Genomic DNA, 24132 nt, shown 5'->3' with positions numbered 1-24132 from the left:
CGGGACGCAACTCACTCGGGGGACCATTGCCTACTTATGCGGGCAGGACACTCTCATCAATATGCGCATTATATGCCGCAAATCAGATTAAATCGACGGCCACTTCTAGTTTGTTTAAGCACAATAAAAATATTCGTATGTTCAAAATGAATAGCTTTTTATTTTACCACTCAACGCAGCCATTAATTAAATATGCCTCTAAATTATTATTGAGCAGTGAACGGTTGAAGAGCATATCAAAAACTTTTCAAAGTAATTATGAACTTAGTTGTGAGAGTGATTAGGTCAAGTGTTGTTAAAATGCATCGAATTTCGCACCACTGACAACCTGTTAACTAACTTTAATGGCCAGAACCTGATGTAAATCAATAATGTGCAGGCAGCTCGCCTGAATTCTGGGCAAGTTCAAGTGCTGAAAAACTTTCGCTCTCATTTGTTGGCCGTTGGCCGTCGGCAATTGGCAATTGGCAGTTGGCAGTTTCGTACTCGTTTTGGCCATAAACGTGGCAACTGTCGTTAAATATACATGAGGGCGCCAGGCGAACGCATAAATTGCCATTTAATGAGTGCGTATATGCGTGTGTGAGTGTATGTGAGTGCGAGTGTGGCTGTGAGTGAGTGTTGGTGTGGGTGCCTATGGGTGAGCAACATGTATAGTACAATCGGACTCCATTACCGGGAAATTCGCTTTGTGGCCCGAAGTCTTTTAGCTTGGCTAACAAGTTTGTTCCATTTTCTGAGGCGGCTGGCATTTTGAGTTATTAATAAACAGTGTGTGTCGTACACAGCGACATGTGCCACACACACTCACATCAATATTTGCTCTGGGCAAGTAATTGATAGCTTATTGATTTACATGCACGAGAACTACCTTTCTTTCGTTCTTTGGTTCTTACTTTTTTTTCTCTTTTTTTTTCTTTTAATTTCCATACTTTTTTCTCCACAGTTGCCACTCTCTCGTATTTTTCCAGAAAAGGTTGCAAGCCTTCATGTATGTGGGCTTTTCGTTTGCTGAGAAAGTCCCCTTCTTAGTGGCATTCAAATATTCAAATGGAGGAAGGTACATATCACACTCCACAAGTTTGAGTGTCGGGTACTTACAATTAGAAATGCCCAAGATCTGTAGATAGATAGTCTTCTTTTTTGCCTTTACTTTACCAAAATTTAAACAACACGAAATAGACATTTCTTTTTTATATATTATATTATTTGCGTTGTTATAATTTTTAATATTTGCTTCCCATATTAAACTTAAAAGGTACTCACCCCCTTCCTCAAGCTCATTCCACTTCAGAGCTGACAGCTGGTTGTAGTTAATGGAAAATAGCTAGCTCAGGCACTTCCTCCACTCCAGCAGGTCAAAATCACATCATAGATATCCTCTGCTGCCATATATCACATATCACTGCACCACTCACTCACAATTAGTATTTAAAAAAAAAACATTGAAAAAGTGGTTTGCTTACGTAGGACTTTTGAGAAGCGCAGAGGAGGGCACTTAAATTTTGGTAGTATTTAGTATTAAGTATTTAGTATTATTTAGTATTTAGTAGTATTTAGTATTTATTATGATTAAGAATTTAGTATTATTTAGTATTTAGTACTTAGTATAATTCATTATTTCCTTTTAATGTAACGTAATACTTTCAGCTATCTTACTTATAATTTTATAATTTCACTTTGAATGCCAGCTAGAAGAATAGAAATAGAATAGTGTGAGTTAGGTATAAATATTATTTAATAATATATAAGATTGTTTTCTGTTTAGACATTAGAAACAGGGTGCAAACTTAGAGTGCCGCTGGCTTGCTGCAGTTCTCTGGTACAAATCCTCAAAGAAAGATGACAGACCTACAGATATTGTTCTACGTTTGCTTGTGGACAAATGCAGTCCTTTATATCGAACTCATCTAACCCCCTGAACTTAATAACCTGCAAGAAATATATGTACCTACGAGTATTCATTTAAACATTAAGGACTCAACTGAATGGCTTCTACAGAGTCGCTGGATTTGAATAAAACGATTAATTTGTGGCTTCGGGATGCTTACGTTTGTTCAAACCCACATTCAGTCATCTTGAATTCCGTCACCAGCAGCTGTCAACGAACCAAGGCAACCAGTCCAACCAGGAGTCCTTTATTTTTATCAGTAGGCCACAGGATAAACAGGACAAAGTGAACGGGAGTCTGCAGATGTGGACCTAGTGGGCGGGGCAGGAGACAGCTGACTGATTAAGGCGCAATTGGAAGCTATCTCAGCTGCTGATGATGATGGGTTTTGCCAGTTGCCGCAAAATACTCGCACAAATACACACAAAAATCCCCCAAAGCCACTCACACACACAAGCATACACACGCAAGCATACACACACAAGCATACACACACAGGAACACACACACAGGAATACACACACACTTATACCCACTTGCCGCTCAAATCCACTTCTCAATTCCGCCGACCAAGAAGCTGCCCTAGGCTCAGAACTCATTAAATTACAATAAAAATAATATCGCACTGACACACACACACACACACAAGGCAAAAGGACACACCGGAAATACACATAAATCTCGACATAAGAATCCTTGAGAATGAAATTCGGAAAATCGTAGTAAACACAAAGTCGAGGGCGGGAATAAACATTTAAGGTTGAAAGCCACGCAAACGGAAAGTAATTTAATAGCTCACAATTATTCGCATTTTCCCAGTCAAAACTCACTTATTATTGTAGTATCGTTTTGTCATTTTCTTTTTTAAATAAACACATTAATATTCATGCTCATCACTTTTATTTGTTGGTTAAACACACAGAGCTTGAGGGTAAATGGTGGGTAATACTCGTACAAAGAGTTGCGAGTTCCTGGAAACGGGGAATTCAATTAAATCTCGGTATCTGCTCGCTTATTTTATTGAGGCTACTGTGTGCAAATATTCATGAAAACAAAAAGCGCCATCGCATCTCGATTGTGGTTGCATATTTGATATAAATTTATAATAAATTTATATAAAAAAACGCCAAGCAAACGTGTCAATTTAATTTGGACATTTTACGCCGCATTAAGCCAGTGTGTAAATATACATTTGTTAAATATCATTTGTTAATATCGAACAATAGAGTCAATCAAATGCGCTAACCAAATTACCAAACAAGCTGCCAGCATTTCACCAAATAATTATATTATTTGCTGTTATTTGCTGGTAAACATGTACTTATATATATTTTGATTAAATTAAGAGGCCGGTGGTGCTTTGTAAATTTATTGTATAAAATACCAATTAATCCCATGTCCTGTGTATGGAAATTGAAACCAGATAAAACTCGCAGCCTAGATCCTTTCTGATCCTTTTACCCGCATGCCAGGCATCTACCATACATATTAGCTGACAAGATTAACGAAATGCTGCCAAACGCAGCAAGATATGTAAAAATGAACGAAATGAAAACAGCATTTAACATTTGTGTACCCAGCCAAACAAGCGAAAAGAGCGACAGGAGTAAAAGAAAAGGAGCGAAAAAACTTTCCACTTTATGAGGCATTAAAATAAGAGGTCGTAAAAAGTAAAATGGCATAAAACCGGGACCAAATCAAAACAAAAAAAAACAGAACAGAACGGACTGCATCAATAGACAGCAACATACAAGGGGCCAAAGTAAACAGACAAACAAATAAACAGTCGAGCAAACAAAGAAAACAAACAGATACATGTACATATATAATACTAAAAAACACTAAATGTATATGTATGTATTATATATACACCCCAGCCGTTTACGGCAATAAAAACTCGCAACGCGTTCCAACCCAAAATCAAATGAAACGAAACGAAACAAAACGAAATGAATCGAAATGAAATAAAATGAAATGAAATGAAATACGCGCATCAGATGTCCAGGTATACAGTTGAGATATGTACATAAATAATTAGATATACTCGGTATACCCCCCCTGCCCATATATATCCATTCATTTTGGCAGCGTTCATTTGTGGCACACACGTGTATAACCAACTTTCTGTCATTTCTTCACCTTCAACGTGTCCGACTTTTGCTCTCTGCTCCTGCTGCTGCTGCTAATGATGATTCCACTGATGATGATTCCAATGATGCTGACTCCAATGATGATGATTCCAATGCTGTTCATTCCAATGATGATGGTTGATTCCAACGATGTTTATGATACACTGATGATGTTTCATTGCCCAACGAAGTCCAAACAGCAGTAGCAGCCACATAAACACCAACCACAAGCGCCAGAATCGCTTCACACAGCTAATGGACCGCCTGCCCCTGGGAGGGCACAGTTCAAGCTCCGCCAAACTGGGCACACCGGGGGCGCCACAAAACCAGAATCCATGTCCGAATCAGATTCAGAATCAGAATCAAGCATCAATGTCGCCGTCGATGAGCAGCCTGAATCGCAGCATCTCGCAGCTGGAGGTGACTTCTGCTGGCGACCATCTGCGCAGCTCCGTGAGCTTTCTCAGCGAGGAGCTCTTCCTGGACGTGGAGACCGGCGAGGAGTTCCATGATCCGCACAGGTAGTTGGTCCTTCAGTAAACAACATACCAGCCAACACACACACGCCACGCACACACCCATACACACACTCTTGCAACAGACACGCTATGCGAATGCGAACGGCGGCTGCTTGGGCCACTCGGGCGCATACTTAATGTCCTGCTAAGCAGCGAGGAGCAGCATAATAAAGGAAAAAACAATAAAAACGACGAGCTAAATATTCAGTCGTGCACTGGCAAAAAGAAAGTGGGAGTGCGTAATACATAATTTGATTTAATTTTATGCCTAAGTTCTTAGGACAAAGTATATTTAATAGTATTTAATTTACTGTCCTAATTATGTATATTATTATATATATTCATTATTGTTAGCAGTATTTCATTTTACTGTCTAATTATGTTTTTTTAAGTGGGTTAAATAATTAAATAGTAAATTTAGTAAATGTAAAAAAACATATTACAACCATGCAACTAATTGCCGTGCAGAAATCAGAGACGATGTTAACTTAGGTAGTTAAATCTGAGCCAGAATGCTGTGCCAGGCATGTTTAATGATTAAATATTTTAAATGCCATTCCACGAGCTAAAAAAACCTCGAGGGTAGGGCCGCCTAAGGATGCCAGGACCCAATTGAATTATGTACACAATCTTTGGCTGCGAAAGTGGATGAGACCCTCCTCAAATCACGACGACAATACGCACTTAATATCAATAAAACAATACGGCTGTCCAGCAGTCGGAGTATAAATGAAGATTTGGGGCAACCAAAATACCCATTTGGGGCTAATACTCAATACCCATACTCGTACTCATACCCATACTCGATACTCGATACCAGATACTCGATACTTAAGCACGCGAAACAACTTGGCGGCGATGGGAGATCGGGATTAGAATTTGGAATGCAGATAAGTGGATTAAGTGACAGCGGTTGGCCAAGCCGAATTTAATTTCGATTTGCCTTAAAATTAAGTAATTAAGCTATTAGTTACGTATTCTCCTCATATACCAAGTCTTCAAAGAGCAAGTCAAATAATATTAGACAGCATTAAACACTTTCCTTCTCACAGTTTAAACACAATTGCTTACTTCTCCGATTCATGTAGAGATGAATTAAGGATACATTTGCGCAACCATTGAATAATTAATTCATCAAATCGACAACGAAACCTTTTAATACTACACTTCCGTTCGTCGGTCTCTGATTAAGTCAGCTTACCTAATTGTTGTGGCACACAAAGAGCTGCATGTTTGGGTGTTTGGTGTTTATTCAGATTGAATGGATTGAAATGTCCCCGTTTGGCATTTGATACTTGCTCTGCGGCTCACCGGGCCCATCAATCACGAAGAAATGCGGCAAATTAATGAATTACTACTCACCAGCGGCTGATGAATAGCTGATGAATAGCGACTGAATAATGTATGTGATTTAGGACTCGGGCTGCCCACGCCAACTGTCAAGTTTATGAATTGAATTAGCGCTGCAATGCCGATGCATTCGTTTTCCATTTAGATGGGCATTATGGTCAGTGTTGACCATACATGGCAATGCAATTAATCGGAGGGAGGGATCGGGATGCCGATTCCTGATTTCCTGGCAATGGACCAGAATGGACAATGGACAGCAGCTGCATTGAGTGCAAATTACCTGACCTTGCCGCTTGTTGACATTGCGCTCATTCGATTTGCCTTCTTACCCATTGCGAATGCGATTTTATCTCCAGCATCCCACATCCCTCATCCTGCAACCTGCCAACTGCCACCTGCATCCTGCATCCTGCATTCTGCAGCCAACTGCCTGCATTATCCTTGATGCAACGACATTGGCATTGGCCTTGGGCCGTTAATTGCATCACAATGGCCCCAGGTGGCGGCGCTGAGAGCTAGTGCATCCTCCACCGGGGGACAGCCTCCACTATCCAAAACCCATCCCAGTGCCATCGATCAGTCGCTGTCATAGCTTTGGATTAACTGCTGGCTGGTGGCTGGCGACTGGCAGTAGTTGAACTTTAATCAGAAAAAGCCCCTCTTTCATCGTTCGGCGATTGGGTTGTCAAGTTGGTGTCATTAAATCGAGATTGCTGTCATTTCGCTCTTCATCTTCATTTTCATCTTCATCTAGGAAAGCACCTGAAAGTAGGGAAAGGGAGTTGGGTATTAGTTTCCAAAAGAAATACAAATAATGGGTATTTTCCTTCGCCAGTTGCGTAAGCAAGTTGCTGTGGCCGTAAGCGGATTTAAGTCTTATGGTAAATGAAAAATTAATCGATACTCAAAGACGGCTTACTGCCCATTTAATTATGGCAAACGGAAATAAGCGAGCAAATGACTGCAAATGACTGCAGTCAACTGAAACATAAATAAAACAGTAGATCATTTTAAATCCATTCTCAATTAAGCAAAAAATATGCAGTAGATGTTCATACACATTTATGCTCCATCGCAATTTCTTATCTTCTTCCGCATATTGCATTTCATTGGAATGCAAAGCCAATCAAAAGCAGGAGAATCTTAGGGGGATTTGGAGGTTGATTGGATTGACTATTTATATTTAACATTCAAAAACTGAGAATATAAGAAATGGCACACGCCGTGATAAAGTCACTCATCTTTCTGTTTAATAAAAATAAAAATAAAGTTTCTGTTCTAACGAACGGAATGCATTCAGTTGCATTTGCGTGCAAGAAATGAAACTGAATATTCTTTGGAAAAGCCTTAATTCGTATAATTTTTACTGCAGCTATATATTTTATTCCTTGGCTGTCAACCGTTTTCTGTAATTGTATGAGGCATCCCTTACAAAAGATGGGAATTTCTGGAAATTGAAAAAGCGAAACTTGATATCGAGTTGAAGAACTTTTCCTACTCGTATTCAAAAAGTTTCCCACCTATACACATATATACATTTCAGTTTAATTAAGACTTGTGCCTGCATTCACAAAAGTATTTCGGCTTTTGCCAGCCTCCATTATTATGGCAATATCAATGGTGTGTTGTGTGTTATTCAGCAAACGAAACCATTATGCAAAAATAGAATTTGTGGTGCTGCTGCTGCAACTCGGATTGCAGTTTTAATCAGGCCAACATCCGTTGTTGCCCTTCCGTGTTCCACAGAATTTCACAGATTTCACAGATTTCACTGCGAATTGCGAATTATTTGGCTTTCGAATACCGAATCCACACACACACACAAATCTGCAAAAAGCCGCAAGCCATACGCGGTAAAATGAAACTTTCGCCACTTTCGCTCCTTTGTAGTCTCACACCTCCTGCGACGGGTGGCAAATGTTGGTGCAGCCGTTTGCTCATTAAATTTCAACTCTAATCTGCGGCAAAGTGCGTTCTTTGAAGTCGGCTCATATGGCCAACATCTGCCAACAATAATGCCATTGTTGCAAAACTACATTCTCTTCTGTTTTACGGTGCTTCGAATATATATATCAGTGTCCATATGGGACAATGGAAACTAAAGTACATCCAATACATAATCAGCATTAATTATATATGAAATTAATGTTTGTAGGATATTTTTGAACGCAAGTATTTTGCACTTTCCCTCAGGCAAAAGGAAGGTCCTCGAATAAGGGCGCTTTGAGAGCAAATGATGAAAATGAAACAAATTAAAACACTGCGCTATTTGGCATATGACAGCCACGTCGCACTGAAGGACCCTCTTCCTAAAAGGTCCTTGCTGCAGACTGTACCTCATCTGCATTCGCATTGTGAGCGGTGTGCCTTTATTTCGCACGGCTGGATTTTTAATTGCATATTTCTGGGCCGGCATTTGGTTGCTAAGCTGGCAGCTAAGGATCCGATCCGTAGCTCGAATGCTACTTGTGTGCTGCTGGTGAAATAGTAGTCGAAATGGGAATGGGAATGGGAGCGGTAATACGGCTGCGAGTAGTGGTGCGCTGATTGCAGATGCAGCACCTGCTAATTGCCCACCTGTCACAAGCAGCCAGCTGAACCAGCACACTGAGCGAAAAGAGTGGAGCAGCAAAGTTACACAAAAATATATTGCATCAATGTTAGATGATGCTATCTATCGGTAGATATGTAATATACCCTTCTAGTATGATAGGTATGGTAGTACATTGAATGAATAGCACTTCTTTTTGCGCAGTGTCCTTGGGGTTGGTTGGAAAACTGGCATTGTGGCCAAAACCGCAGTTGCAGCCAGGTCGGTTGGTCTGACTTGCGGCCCAGTGACAAGTTGATTGTCGTCCCGGTTTTTGCCGACCGGGCCAAAGAATTTCCCGCTCTCTGCCCTTCGAAAATGTGTGGGCGAAATCAAAGGAAAAGCGGCCGAAAAACTGGACTTATCTCCTCCTCATTTCGTCCATTTGCAGGGGCAGCGATAATTTGGCAAATTGACTGCATTCTATTTGCTGCCACAAGGCTTGGGAAAGGCAGCAAGGAAATTAAATTTCTGAACCTATTACTGGCCGACGTGTGAACGGGGCATGCAGCATGTTGCGGTTTGGTGTTGCTGGTGTGGCAGTCATGCCACAAAATTGGCTCCTTAGTGCCTCAATGATTAATGAGGCCTGAATTGCACAGGTTTGGCCAATCGGAAATCAGTTTTCAAGCAAACAAGTTGCACTGGATTTGATTGCCTAAAGTTGCAAAGAATAAATGTTTGCGTCCCAGCCATTTTAGGTATTTTGATGGCTCTGTTAATATTTATACGTAATTACTAAGCTATGCATATTAGGTATTTTACATCATCATGATTAAAATGTGAATATTTACCCCCACAGATCCACTCATCGCGATGAGTTCGGCACACAGCGTGTGTACAAGAAGACCTCGCCGAACTGTGTGCTGACTTTATATCTACCCACTCGCGAGATAACGCTCACCGGAAATAATCCGTCCGTTTTGAGGGGCATCGTCTACGTGGATCCGAAGGCCATCCAGGGATATCGCGTATACGCCCAGCTGACGCTGACGTTCCGGTAAGTTTGTGCCCACTCCATTCCTCCACTCCATTCCTCGTAATGGCTTGCTCCGAATTGTTGCCGAATTTTTTTTTGCTACCCTATAGGTATGGCCGCGAGGATGAGGAGGTGATGGGTCTGCGATTCTGCAACGAGGCCATCATGTCGCTGCACCAGATTTGGCCACGACTCGAGGAGCCCACGCCCGAGTCCCTCAGTCCACTGCAGGTAATCCCATGGAATTATGCATCAGGGGTTCGGGGATTTCAGCTTCGTCCTGTCCATCGTCCATCGCACTTCGTCCTTCTTGCGCGAATATGACGGGCCCTTGACCGACAGTTGAAGGGTGAGCTGTCCAACTTTGGCATTAACAATTGATGACGTTGCGGAAGAGAGCCCTCCGATTCTCCCCATCCGCAATCTGCTGCATCCACCACATCCACTCCATTCTCCATCTTCCATCCTCCATCCCCCATCCTCCAACCTCCATTCTCCTCATCTCACTATCAGCATCCCCCAAAATCGCACTACCCCAAAAGCGGAGAATCAGCTCCATCGATGCGCCGGGGGAGAACGGCTCAGTGCACAAGACCATAAATAATTGGACAATTTGCTGGGACTTGCAACGCCATCATTTGGCACCTCGGCTGCCCGGCGTCACCCGATTGGGGAGCATATGAAATTTCAGCAGGACTTTGGCAGCGACCAGTGCCACACTTCTTCCAGCGACTTCTTAACTCTGTTGATTTAAGTAAGCTAATGCACACTCAATGAACGTAATACGCAAAGCAAACTGCAAGTTTGAGTTCTATCCAGGGCACATTATATTTTATAATGAAGTATTGAATATACCTATTGTCTATTATTATATTTTATTATCCCAGACTTGACTTATGAACTTTGCTTTGTTTATACCAATTTTGCACCCGTGAATGGTAATGTTTAGCTGTCTGGATGGCGAACTGTTTCAGTGATTTGGTTTCCCCTTGAAATCCCACTTTCGATCAGCAGCCAATCCCTGAGCCACTTGCTTGCCCAGTCCCATGGATTTTTATGAGCAGCACCTTGAGTCTGTCCATCTGTCCGTTTGTCCGTCCGTTTGTCCGTGCGCCTGTCCGTTAGAACGTCCGTTTGTTCGTTCGTCCGTCTGGCAATCCGTCCGGAGACCCGAATCCCGTATCCGGATGCTGACATCTCACGTGCGCCCTTGGATATATGTGTACGTCGTACACGTCGTAGGTATGCTCGCATGTGTATAATGGACACAAAATGATGGGTGCCGTTGCTGCTCGTAGTGGAAATGTAGTGGCTTCGGGCGGTTTGCTGCACTTAAACCAATTGAAAATCAATTTCATTTAAGTAAAAGCCAAACAAATGTTTCCCATTGCCATTGCCATTCCGGTGGCCGTTGCCTCTCCGAATGCTTTGTGCATTGTTTCAGGTCCTTGCGCGAGATTTCCAAGGGTTCTTGGAGGACTCTTTTTGTCGGCTGACCGAAAACTTTCGAACTCAACTTTTCGCATTTTTATTAAATTTGACATGGCATAATTTATTTGCCTTCCTGCCATTCTGCCATCCCATTTTCGATGGCCTGCGCCCCATCACGAATTTGGTTCGCCAAGGGGGCTCTTCTTATTCCACATCTTCAAAAGTGGAGGGTCCTCAGACACAGACACAAACAAGGACCCATAAACATACATACATACACACACACCTATATATGTATGTATACACAGGCACACGCATAATTAAATAAATTTGATTTTAATAACTTGCCGAACGACATGAGCCGGTAAAGATAAAGAAAAGCTGTCCGAAAATAGGCCTCAGCAAACAGATGGGACAGCAAAGAAAGGGAAATATAAAGAGAGAATATTCCACTGAGAAAAATCATTTGAATTTTGTAAAACACATATTTACTTCATTCGGACATGAAGCAGCTTAAATACTTTGCAAACAGATTGACTGTAATTTGATAGCAGTATTAAATAAGTCATTTAAATTGAATACCAAGAAAGAAAATTGAAATAAGTACTCAATTTACTTCTTTAAACACTCGCAGCAGATAAAACTATGATATTGTTGGTGGGGTTGCGCTGAGAGAGAATCCAGGACAACGAGAGCCTGAAGGACACGCTTTCGTTGTCCCCAGCAACCTGACAGTACACGCGCCAATGATTAAACTTTTACAAATATTCATTTGAGTGAGCCATAGGCACTTTCGCTGCTAAAACACAACAAACTTCCTAATTACCGCACTCAAAGGTGGAACAAATTGCACAAGCCTTGCACAAGAGAATCAATAGATACGCTTGCAGTTAAGTACATAATAAGGTCCACTCTAAAGTAGCCACATAATAAGTTATAACAGACGTGCATAATCGAATGCAAATGAAAAAGCACAATGATGAACAAATAGAAATATTACTTTCTTATTTTCTGCCAATCCCGGTATCGGGTTACTAGTCAAATCGAAAAGCTAAGCTGCCATGCCCCCCATTTATTTATTTGCCTTTTTTTTGTTTGCCATTTCAGGAGGCGCTGATGAAGCGCCTGGGCGATGGAGCCCACCCCTTCACCCTCTCGCTGTCCTCCTACGCGCCACCCAGTGTCCAGTTGGTGCCCGCCAAGCGGTACTACGGAGCTCCAATTGGCACCAGCTACGATGTCCGCTGCTTCATCGGTAAGTTTGGGGATCGCCTGGGCTCCAAGGACTATCGAGGGGCAGCTAGGAGCTCAGAGCTCAGACAAAGCTAAACAAATGCAGCACTTCTTGCTGATTAGGAGATTTCTGAAATTACGATAGCTAGAGCTTAAAATGTAACCTTTAGTTGTTTTCTTTGCATAAAATATACATATATTGTGGTATGCCTAAAATATTAAAAATCAGAATTTATTAGCTACTCATATTATAAATATTAAGTTCATTTAAGGTTTGTAAAATGATTAAATTAAAGTCCTAGGCAAGCTTAAGTATGTGCCCGCACTCGTGGACTACACAAGTAGTCTGGCGTGGAGTGGAGTGTCCTGGGACTGGGTCAATAGACGGACATCTGGCTTTCACCTGAAGCACTCACCCGCATTCACCGGCATCCCCCACAGAAACCACCTGACACAACTCACAATCCACAAGGCACAGCTCAGAACTGAGTACTCACACCTCACAGCCATCCAATCAAACGCATTCAGACGCCATCAAAGATCCAGACATCGTCGCCAACTGAGTCCAGTCAGTGGTGACTTCGCCTGTAACAATCAAGTCGATTTCCAGCGCTCAATTATATGTATATAAATATCCATTTAAACACCACTGGCAGCGCCCCCCACAACAATCTGCTTTCCCTCGATTCGAATCGAAACGAAACGAATCCAATTCACCGCTGACGTCAGTTGAGGGGGATTTGTGATTGATTTTTTATTTGTATTTTTGTTTTTTTCAATTTTGTTTTGTTTTTATTTTGGACAGCCCCCAGTTAATGCGAAAGCGTGAAGGAGAGCTATTTTTATAAATCCAATTTTACACACCCTTGCAGCTTAAAGTGCAAAACATAAAAATCCAATTAAACTCGTTCGTTTTGAACACAAAATGCTGAAGTACACATATTAAATGCTACATTTGCAAATGGGCTTAACAACTTGTCAGCAGCATAATACATCCCCAGTGCAAGTGTGTTATAAAATCAATAACAAAAGCCGCTGGCGCGGATTCAGGATCAGATACAGCTACAGATACAGATACAAATCCAGATACAGATACAGATTGAGATGCTGTTGATATTATTTTAGTCGCTCAGTGGCGCCCGAGGATAGTATGTATATATTTTTTTTGGTAGGAATATACGCACTGTGTGTGTCATCTAATATCCTGTGCGTTTTGGCCAGTGCCGCCAGCCAAGAAGAAACTTCTCAGTCCAGCTGCCCAGAAAAGCAACCCACTCCCACTTCCACTCCCGATTCCACTTCCACTTCTTTGTCCTGAGTGCCAGCCAACGCCTCTGTCTTCAGCACTCGCACAATTGTTGAATATAGCATGCAAAGCCCAACTGCGGTTGCTCCGGGCAACCCACGCAGGAGGCAGGACACAGGACATCCTGGGGAGCTTTTCCTTGGGGTGGCACCTGGACATGGACAGACTGCTGCTGATGCCTCTGTGGCTCCATAATTACACGCTATCAGCCGGTGGCTGGTTGAGAATCCCTATTCCGCCGCATGGCCAGCAGGTTGAGGCCATGTGGTTGGTTCGCCTCGCAACTTACAATGCGAAATGGGAAATTTATGCTCAGGATGAGGATGTCTAAGCGCATTCAAACATATTGTATTACTCTTTGATGAAGAAAAAGAAAACCCGCACCGCATGGCAACCAGTTGAGTGAAGGAGTTGCAGCTGCATTACTAATTAATCTGCAGTGATTGCCAGCCGATTGTGATTCCAAGTGGCGAATTCGATTATTAATTTAATTATTTACCTTGCCTAACTGGCAGTGAATGCTTCATTTGCACTTAGATAATTAGTGGGGCATATTTCGGCAATTAAAACAATTTCAGCAATTTTACTAGGCACATACAATATCAAGCGTAAATCCACAAATCTTTGTTTATTAGGTATATTTAAACGTGAGGTATTTGAAAAAGGGTGTAATTTAGGAGCTGTATCAAAAATCGTTGGATTTTGAAAAGCACTGATGTGGACGAGCCATGCACAATACACATACTATTAGTTATAGCCCCATGATCATGATCGCACGCCCCTCATCCCGTATCGTTCGTATCGCCCCCGTATCCAATCCCATAGAGCTTCTCAGCGACGACGAGCCCACGTGAGCAGAGGCCAAGGTCAAGCGCCCCAATCTGCTGGCCAGGTGGGTCTCCCGGCTCTGCTGCCGTGGCTGCTGTGCCTGTATGTGCACGGCCTCCGACCAAGGTGAATGAGGCGATCGGTATCTGATTTATATCTGATCTGATCTGGTTATTGTCAAGTCAAATCTGTGGAATGTGGACATCGATTCCGGATCGAATCGCATCGGATTGGATTGGATTGCAATGGATCTCGAATGGATATCGAATGGATCTCGAATGGATCGGCTCAAATCGAATCGAATCCGATCGGATCGGCCATGCTATCGGTGTCGTCTTTGTCCTGTTGCTGCTCGTGATCGTGCTCCTTTCCATTTCCGTTTCCGTTTCTATTGCCGTTTCTGTTTCTGTTTCAGTTTCCGTTTCCTCTTACGTTCCATTCCAGTTTCTTGGTGTTGTGGCTTGCTCTATCTCTCTCTCTCACTCTCTCTCTCTGTCTCTCTCTTTCCCAGTCCATGTCCCTGTCTCTATCTCTCCTGTTTGTAATACTCCCTTTCAGTGTTGGGGAAATTACTCATTTATTACTATTTCCGAAATGGTCTCTGCCATTAGTCAAAAGTCTATCTCCAACACCTGCTCCCTTCCGTTGTTTTGCTCGATCTCTATTGCTGTTTGATATATTTGATATATTTGATATAGACCACCTGTTAGAACCCCGTGTCGTCTCCTTGCTTCCTTCCTTCGAACTGCATCTCTCCATCTAACCAAACACGATGTGATTTCATGTGTATCTTTCCCGCCATTTCTGTGTGCTCCACCTTCATTTGTTTCATGTTGAGTGTGTTTGCTATCCGTTCAAGTGGCCGGCTGCCTGCCTGAGGTAATCGAAAATAAAACGAATATTAACGAATCTCATGATCACTTGCCATTCGGACGATCGACGGACCGGGACAGCCAAAAACATAAAAACCGCAAAATTATAAGGATATTTCGCCTAGAAATTCCTTGCAACAATTGAAAAGCTTTCGCAAGCGTCGGCGGCGGCAACGGCAGCGGCAAACGAACGTCTGCATTCTCGCAACACAATCAATTAATCCACTGCTTCCACTTTCCACTCTCGTTCTCTGTCCATTTACCATTTACCAACTGCACGTTCAGCGGACAAAACGGATGAGAAGTTCCATCGCCGGGCGTCCGTCAAGATGGGCGTACGTGTCATCTATCGCACGGATGTCTTTCACCAGCACTTGGCGCCCGAACAGTATGCCGCCTTCGCCGGCCGTCAGAACAACGCCCAATCGCCGCCGGCCAGCGCCACGCCCCCCTCGGGCGGCGAGGGCGGCGAGCAGCACACCAGCCACACCCATCAGCAGTCGCAGTCGCAGCCCACCAGCGGTTCCAAGCACAAGTCCAAGTCCGAGCGCGGCGACTCCTTCCCCAAGTTGCGCCTCTCGCCGAAATCCTTTCGGTTCAGCGGTCGCTTCGGGCGCAGCAAGAGCGAGATCGAGAAGTGTCCCAATGACCCGTTCCACAGCTACAGCAAGTCCTTCCAGGAGGTGAGCTTCGATGCCTGGATTCTACATACTTGTTTCACCAACCTCTCTCCACTTTCACAGCACTGCGACAGCATGTTGCCGCCGCACACTGGCGCCGGGGTCACCGGAGGCATCGGTGGCGTCAGCGTGGGTCCTTGTGGCGGTCCTCAAGGATCCGTGGACAAGCCGTTCCTGCTGCACGACGGCCGCGTGGGCCTGAGGGCCAGCCTGGACAAGGGCTGGTATACACACGGCGAGGACGTACAGGTGACCGTCAATATACGCAACGACAGCCGCAAGACGGTGCGCAAAGTACGGGTAAGTTGCCGTGGGAGTTGCCCATTCTTTCAGATTCCACAGCCATTCCTCAGGCAATCACTTGGAATGCCATAACGCATACGCCACGTGGTGCAGTCGACAAACTGTTGCCTTTAGGTCTAACTAAGACCTAAGGAATAACTAAGGTGACGGGGGGAAAAGCCAGCGGTGTGCCTGGCAATTGATGATAGGTAACTGGAAGGCAACTTAACTTAAACCGATTTGATAGAAGCAATAATGTGCCACAATACAAATTCACAGCGGCAACTACAAAAGAGCTAAGTACAATAGAAGTAAATTGGAAAATTGGAAAAAAGTAGAGAAAAGCAGTCGCATTAGGCGCTGGGTCGTCGCTTAGGTCAGCAATTGGCTTTTGTTTAAAGGATTAGTGTCCCCGCAAGGAACTTAAGTGTCGGCGCCACTGGTTTAAGCTGCATGCCCCCGCTTGGCAACGAGCGGCAACAAACTATACACTTTATTCCTAGGATGCACACACACATAATCTGCATTGGCACCTCGTCCATGCAAAAAAGAGTGGTTTGGGATCAGGAAAAAGCAGCAGCAGGTATTGCTATCCATTACTTGACGGGTGTGCCTGAAACAGGGAAAATCAGTCAGTTTATCGAATGAAATTTAATGTTGGGTTCAAAGTTTTTGAGGCAGTTGAAAACATGCATAGGCATCCCCTCGTCTAATAAGGAGTGAGTAACTCAGTTATGGTGAGTGTCCTTTGTGATCGCGGTGGTTGGGAAGGACCTGCTCCAAGTTATGACAGTTAATCAAAGGCTCCCTTGGGCCAGGCACTTGCAGTTAAGCTGATTGTGAGTTGCTTGGCTCCACCCTTCAAAGAGCTATGGGTTTCGATGCCCAATGAATGGCGATGGGGATTGATTTGCAGTTTACTGTGCCATTCGAGACGTTAGCTTCCTGGACTTGCCATTGTCTTTGGCTTGCAACGTTGCTGTCACACACATTTCCACCTCAAGCACAATTCCAATGAAATGTGGCCATTACCAAAGATAATTTTCAAATTACTGCATGCCCATTCAATGTGATTCAATTTAAGACTGCTATTTTTCTTGGCCCAACAAAAGGTGGCAATGACAAAAGGCAGCTTATGCAGAGATGCTAACGAGACCTCGAAAGTGGTGCCTATTTCCTGTTTAGAAAAGCTTAACATGCTTACAAAGAATTTGCAGCAAACATCTAGTACAAAGTTTATGTTTCTACAGAACTATATAGTTTAAAACGAAACTTGGAAGAATAGCTCAAGTTGTTCTTATGCCTAGACTGCTAAGAAATAGATTGATTTGGCTGCGATTTACTTGTCATTTGGGCACAGCATGCTCCACCTCTTAAAGCTCTACAATTTGAATATTATCGTGTGCAAAACCTTCGAATTTCTTGCCCACCCAACGTCGCGTGCTAATCGCTGTGGGGTAATGGAAAGATTACCTACGCACCTGGTGTTGTCTCAAATGAAGGGAATGACAGACAGGCAGACAGGTGGACAGAAAGTGGGAGGGTTGCGGCAAATCGAAAGGATCCCATGGGTCCAAGGGCTTCAGGAGTCTAGGACGCCAGGACTCTAGGACTCCAAGACAGGCAGTTGATTCCTTAAGCACACCCACTCACGCACATATGCAAATTGCGCTTAGCCGAATGAAATTGTCAAGCGAAGGACACTCAGCCCCTCACTTTTTAAGGGAAAAGTGGAAGGGGAGGCGGAAAAGGATCTGAAAGGCTGGCAAAAGACGCAGTTAAAGTGAAAATTGTGTTTATACATTTTATGGGCTTTACCCCACCCACCAGCGTTATTCAGCTTGACTTTTTATTGTGCCCCGAAGGCCCTTCTATGTGTGCCGCACACACCTTTCTGCTGCCTCCTCTGCCATTGCCATTCAAAGAGCCTCCATGTGTTCACGCCTGCCAGCCCCCCTGCCCCCCAGCCTCCTAGCCTGCCACGCCCACAAACACGCCAACGCCCCTCGCAAAAGGCAGCCCATATTTACGGGGAAATGGAGCGCACAAAAGTGTACCGTAGTTTACATTGTGCCGCGCTATGCCTAATCCGTGGCCAACGCCCCCCTTTCCCCCCTTTTTTTATCCTTTTTTTATCCTTATTTTTTATCCCTATTTTGTATCCTTATTTTTGCGTATCTACTGCAGGTGAACCATCAACGTTTCTCGATCACGTACTCTACGAACACGAAGATGAAATACGACTTAATGTAGCAACAGATTATTGAGTTCCTACTGCAGTCTGCAAAATATAAACATTTTTTACTTAATTTAATTGCCGTTTTTGAAACGAAATTTATTAAAGCAGCAGCACTGTGGGTATAAAGCAATGTTTATTAGCCGTACAAAAAAGTCACACAAGTTATGGAGAAAACGCCGTTTAAAAATATCAGATTTTTTACATTTTTTATTTTATTATTTTTGGTTATTTCGGTAAAAAATACAAATAGTTGTCCTAACGTGGAATGTCATGCCTCGCTGAATTTGTAACCAAATTCCCAATCGAGTTGTTTTTAAAGCAGGATACTTTTATTTCTAGCGCTTTTTATGAAATGATGAAATTCTGAAGAATTTGTATTTTATTTAAATACTTTATCATTCAACCGCTACAAATGAAAGCTGGCTGACAACTTTATGGCATTGAATCGCCTTTTAATTGCGGGCCAGATATTACGCATACGACATGTGGCCCTGGCTGTGGCTACTCTCACTCGTTCGACAGACTTGAATGCGTCTAAATGGAAGATGCAATATGCATATATCCTAGAAGTGTTTCAGGACTTTACAACGAAATGCAATATGTTCCATCCAGCTGCCCCTGCCTCTGCCGTCTGTCAATTGTTATTGTTTATTTTTATTGTAGCCCCATTATTTCACAGCACATTGTTCAATAATGAATAGAACAGAGCACTAGAGCACTACAGTCGTCGACAGATACAAGTTATGACACTTACACATGGAATGCGCTCTTCCCTCCATTTTAAAGGATATGTGCACACATGAGTTATATCTGCTGGCCATGCATATCCTAAAAGCTCTCAAATAAGCGGCATTTGAAGCCTACAATTCTCCAACTTACCAGTGTATATTTACTTTGTTGTATTTCTTTTTTTCTATGTAGGAAACGGTCATTTGGCTAAGCGAAACAGTTGGCAGAAGTCAGAAAAAAGGTCAAGGCATTCACAACGAAGCCAATCAATGAGTTAACTGAGGCATATTACCATTCGGGATAATCGGCTGTTGTGTGAAAAGGCGAAGATTTGATTGATTGCTGACATGGGATGCACACAAAAAGAAATTTTGATTATATTCTTACTTCATTTTAGAAGTAAATATAAAATTTGATTTATTTATTATTTCAAATGTAGCAGCAATGTGCATTTTTGAGATGGTTAAAATATGCATGTTTACTGCGAATGAAATAGTTTTCGGCTTGCCAATTTCCGAACTCAGGGGAATGCAGCAGCATTTACAAAATCCCATATTCAAAACCAAAGAACTGGTGAGCATCTGGTTTGCATAATTTAAAGGACCTGCCACATTTCCGGTTTTTGTCCAATTTCAATTCCCAAATGGCCAAGCGGCGCATTGGTTAAAAGCAGTAAATAATATTCTCAATTGGTTGTGCTTCGCTTTGTTCCGTTTGTTGCCATTTTGGGCGGCGAAAAGGGAGTCCTTGTGTCCTTTCTGTTCGCCCTGAGCCCCAGAGTCCTTGTCCATTTGTGACAAGTTTGTGCCATCTTTTATGCAATCGCATAATTCGATTTGATTCGAAGGCCTTTCCCGTGCACCGCACGCCCGTTTTGTACTTTTTGAACCCCAGATGGCAACTGGCGAGGGTCTAAATGTTGATGCCAAACTGAGATTTCTTGTGGGCAAGTGGGACGCCTGGTGCTCCAGCTCATTTATTTTATTTTCATCGTGCACTTTGCGCCTTATTAAATATGTACATTTCATTGTGTGTGTGTGTGTGAATGCCGAGATTGCTTTGTACTTTGTACTTTTTGTTTTTTATTTTTTTTTTGTTTGTAGCCCACCAAAGTCAGGCAGCAAATGTCAAAAGCTACCTTGAGTTCTTGGGCAACTTGGACATCTGTTCCCCAATTTCCATCGTCGCTGTGCTGGTGGCAGTGGATGGATGGTGGGGTGCCAGCAACAAGTCCTTAGGCGGACGAAAGTCCTTTGGCCCCCCACAGCCAATTGAAGGACGCCCAGCAGTCAAAGCACAAAGGAAAGGAAGGCGACTCAGATGACGACCATTTAAATGCTGTGCGGAATTGAAAACTGCGAACTGAACGACTCGATGGTTGAATTTGATTGCTCATTTCGATTGGCGCAAGTGCGAGTGGGATTTTCACGAACTCTTGAATACAGAAAACATAACAAAATATAGGCAAAATATATATGTAAAGGTTGCACTGGGAAATGTTTTCTTCATTAGTTAAGAGGTAAAAAAGTTAAGGTAGATATGGGAAGTTATTTAATACAAAATGACCAACTTTTATTGCTTTTTACTATAAATGTGTATTTGATGGGTGGTAATTCTTGAGTGGCCAACATGGCGGATGTGCAATATTATTCAATATTTGCATGTGAGTCACTAAAAGCCACATTCTGTCATGGAAAAACACCTAACGTGTGGCAATTTTATAAGAAATGGGAGCATTTCTTTTTTATAACAAAAAAATAAATGAAGCCCAAATCCAGCAACACGAAATCGACACTGATGAGCTGCCAATATGTGAGTCCAGGCCTGAGCTTAATTTATTATATGAGCTATTTCCCCTGATTTTTCCTACCCTTGTTCCTGGTTTTTCCTGTTTTTTTCCTTGTTTTTTCTTGTTTCGATTTACCCGCATGGCCATTCTTACACGGCCACTTGAGCGGACGGTAATTGAGTGCATTATCTCAGATTGGCCGGGAGATTTTGACCAGGGACATTTTGTCCGCAGCCATAAAATAACGCTGAACATCGTTTGAGCTTGTCCAACAAACAAAAGACAAACAGATGCCACGAGGTTAACTAATGGAATTTAACTAACTGACTGGGCGATACTCTACAGGGAAATTGCTGGGAAACGCTGTTTAAGTAAATTAATCATCCTATCTTGCAAGATTGGCACTGATTTTGAGTGATTTGAAGAGGTTTTCTCTACAATTTATAGCTTTTAGCTAATAATATTTTTGATGGACACTACAGTATATAGAGTAGTTTGCTTTTATATCATTTTGTGTACAGGTTAGGGGCTACTGCCAAAATTGTGGGGCGTAACCCACTGACACTGTCTTCTCCAATTACACACACCCGTCGCCACTTAGCCATTCGGTGCCCCACTTGCCACGCCGCGTGTCTGCCTTTAATATATGTATCTCTTTTTCTGGATTTTCTTTTCCTTTTCTTTTGGGGACTTCCCCCAAATAGGTCTGCGCCATTCAGCACGTCGATGTTTGCATGTTCAACAACGGCAAGTTCAAGAATGTGGTGGCCGACTCGGATAATGTCACACCGCCGGTGGACCGCACAGTGGCCGCTGGAGCCTCGCTGAACACCACGGTGACGCTGCGTCCGCAACGCGGTCCCACCAAGAACTGGATCGCCCTGGAGGACACCTTGCAGCGCAGCACCGAGCCGGAGGAGATCACCGGCGCCATCGCCGCCTCGGCCATCCGCTCGCCCCACTTTGTCATGCAGAACGCCCAGCTGCTGGGCGGTTGCGGTCATCCGCTGGGCAGTCCGGCACTGGTCACCCCACATCCACACCTGTGGCAGCCGGGCCCACAAGGTCAGGGTCAGTCGGGCAATCCGAATGCCGCCGCTGGCAATGAGGAGCGCAACGTGTTCGCCATCTACGTGTCCTACTACGTCAAGGTGAAGCTCACCTTGAGCGGCATGGGCGGCGAGCTGTCCCTGAAGTTGCCCTTCGTCCTCGTCCACGTGGATGAGACACAGCGACCGGGCTTCGCCTCCGCCACGCTGGGCGAACTGCGTATGGAGATGGAGCGTCTGGCCCTGCATGATGCACCCGTGGGCAAGCGGAATGGGCGACGGCAGGCACAGGCCACGGCCACAGAGATCGGAGATGGACCCTCCACCAGTGCGGCTGCTGCCGCCGCAGCCGCTGCTGCCAAGTCGGCCAAGTCGCAATCCTTCGGCCAGTCAGGATCGGGGCATCTGGACATGATCGAGAGCCTGGACGATGAGTTCAACATCCGGGTGCCGGTGCCACGGAACGGTGGCTCCCACAAGCGCCGTTTGCTGCGCAGCGAGACCTTGGCCCGCGACCTGGAGGAGCACGAGGAGCATGGCCCGATGCCCGAGGAAGAGGACCACATCGTCCAGATCCACTTGGAGCAGGTGTCGCCGGACAGGGACGAGGTGCAGCCCGAGGAGCGCGCCCAGGAGGGGCAGGTGAGCCACGCCCCCGGTGCCGAGACCGGGGCGGTACCCAAGTCGTCGAATGTGTGATTCTGATTGTGGTCCCAGATGTTTGCCAAGCGCAAGAGGAAGCCGTAGTCGGTAGTACCCGATTTCCCAAGTGGCAGTATAGGGTAATTTCCCAGAACGCGAACATCGATTGAACGGCACAGTTTTCTTCGTTCTCAAATCGATCAAGTATATAACTATTTATGTTTGGGCCTAATTTGTTTAAGCAGTTTCCCGTTCTTTTTATTTAGGCATTTTAAACTGTTTTTTGCTGTAGCAATGCCATTCAAACGTCCAAAAACGATCAATTTGTTGACAAATAGTACAACGTTCGTCTTTTAAGTCGTTTAATAAGACGCTTTAGTTTTTGTAGCATTTTTTCGATGCATCAGCATTTTAGAAATACGCGTTTTAAAACGTTTTTAAAGTATAGGCAGCAACGCTCGGAGTTGCGGCCACTGTAAATTTTAAAAGGAAAACCATTCAGTTTCGGTTTCAGCAGTCAAATGTCAGGAGTTAGATGATAGGCGAGGTACCCAATATGAAAGGGTGGGGATTCGAATGAAGTTTATAGGTATTAAAAAAGTAGATGGTTTCCAAAATCGGAGAGAAAGAAATCCAAAAATGAACTAGCAGGCAACGGTATTCCCTAGGAATTAGACAATGAATTGAGGTGAAATTTTTGCAGTTTGATTAAACTGGATGGATGCGAACGAGTTGCGACGAAGCAGTTGAAATTGTGGTAGTCGTAGATAAGTACACACATATGTAGTTAAGATTTATTATTTGATATTAGCCATGCAATGCGTTGAAATTGATGATATTTTGCGTGGATTGGCAGGATAGAGTGTAGCTCATAGCTAACGGCATCAACAGTATTGAAATTGGAAGGCAAGCCAACCCGAAAGCAAAGTCAAAACATATATATTTACCTAGATCGTAAGTGAGTGTGGTTCAAATGAAATCTATATGCAACTAAGCATTAATTTACAAAAAAAAACAAGAGAAAAGTACACGAAAATGCCAATTGAAATGCCCATTTTTCAAATCGCACAGATGTCACCATTAGGGATATACTATCTAAATAATCATATATTTACTGAATATTAAATGTTTGATGTGTATTTACAAAACGACAAGGAAATATTACAGAGGCCAAAGGCAGAGGCAAATACACACACACTACAATTTGGTGTAAAATCTCGTTGCGGTTTCAAGCTGACAAAAAGTATTTACAAATAACCAACCAACTAAATAACTAAATAACTAAACAACTAAACAACCAACCAGAAAATACAAAATGGCAAACACAACACATATCTGTGGGTTTTCTGGCTTTTGTTGCCAACGTCAATGTATTATTGTCGCAATGTATTGATTCAAATCTATGGTCAAATTAGGTGAATTAAGCAGACAGGTGTCACTAAGATGATGAAAGACCTAAATCTAACGACAAAGTTCCGAACAGTTAGGCAGAAAAAAACACCCACGAAGGATCGACACTATAGCTATAGTTTTTTAAATCGTATTGAGACACCTGGGATATCTGAGTAATGATCTGATGGTGATCCAGATACCTA

At 43.4% G+C, this 24132-nt stretch overlaps 2 protein-coding genes across 2 annotated transcripts in view; both read left to right on the top strand.

Moving 5' to 3' along the window:
* LOC122624581 overlaps positions 1-22851 on the top strand; it is a 38960-nt gene extending 16109 nt beyond the window's left edge. Inside the window, exons 2-7 of the mRNA XM_043804217.1 lie at positions 9281-9478; positions 9568-9688; positions 11996-12143; positions 15413-15810; positions 15871-16107; positions 21551-22851. Coding sequence (XP_043660152.1) covers positions 9281-9478; positions 9568-9688; positions 11996-12143; positions 15413-15810; positions 15871-16107; positions 21551-22594 — 2146 coding nt within the window. The 3' untranslated portion in view covers positions 22595-22851. The remainder of the gene's footprint in view (positions 1-9280; positions 9479-9567; positions 9689-11995; positions 12144-15412; positions 15811-15870; positions 16108-21550) is intronic.
* LOC122623994 lies at positions 4080-4545 on the top strand. Its single transcript, XM_043803407.1, has 2 exons — positions 4080-4138; positions 4212-4545. Exons 1-2 carry the CDS (start codon positions 4080-4082, stop codon positions 4543-4545), a joined length of 393 nt encoding a protein of 130 aa, XP_043659342.1.
* Positions 22852-24132: the final 1281 nt, after the last annotated feature.

The sequence above is a fragment of the Drosophila teissieri genome, chromosome X (genome assembly GCF_016746235.2).
Source record: "Drosophila teissieri strain GT53w chromosome X, Prin_Dtei_1.1, whole genome shotgun sequence".
NCBI lineage: Eukaryota > Metazoa > Arthropoda > Insecta > Diptera > Drosophilidae > Drosophila > Drosophila teissieri.
Note: the sequence above shows the minus strand (reverse complement) of the source record. Positions and strands in the feature narration are given on the sequence as shown.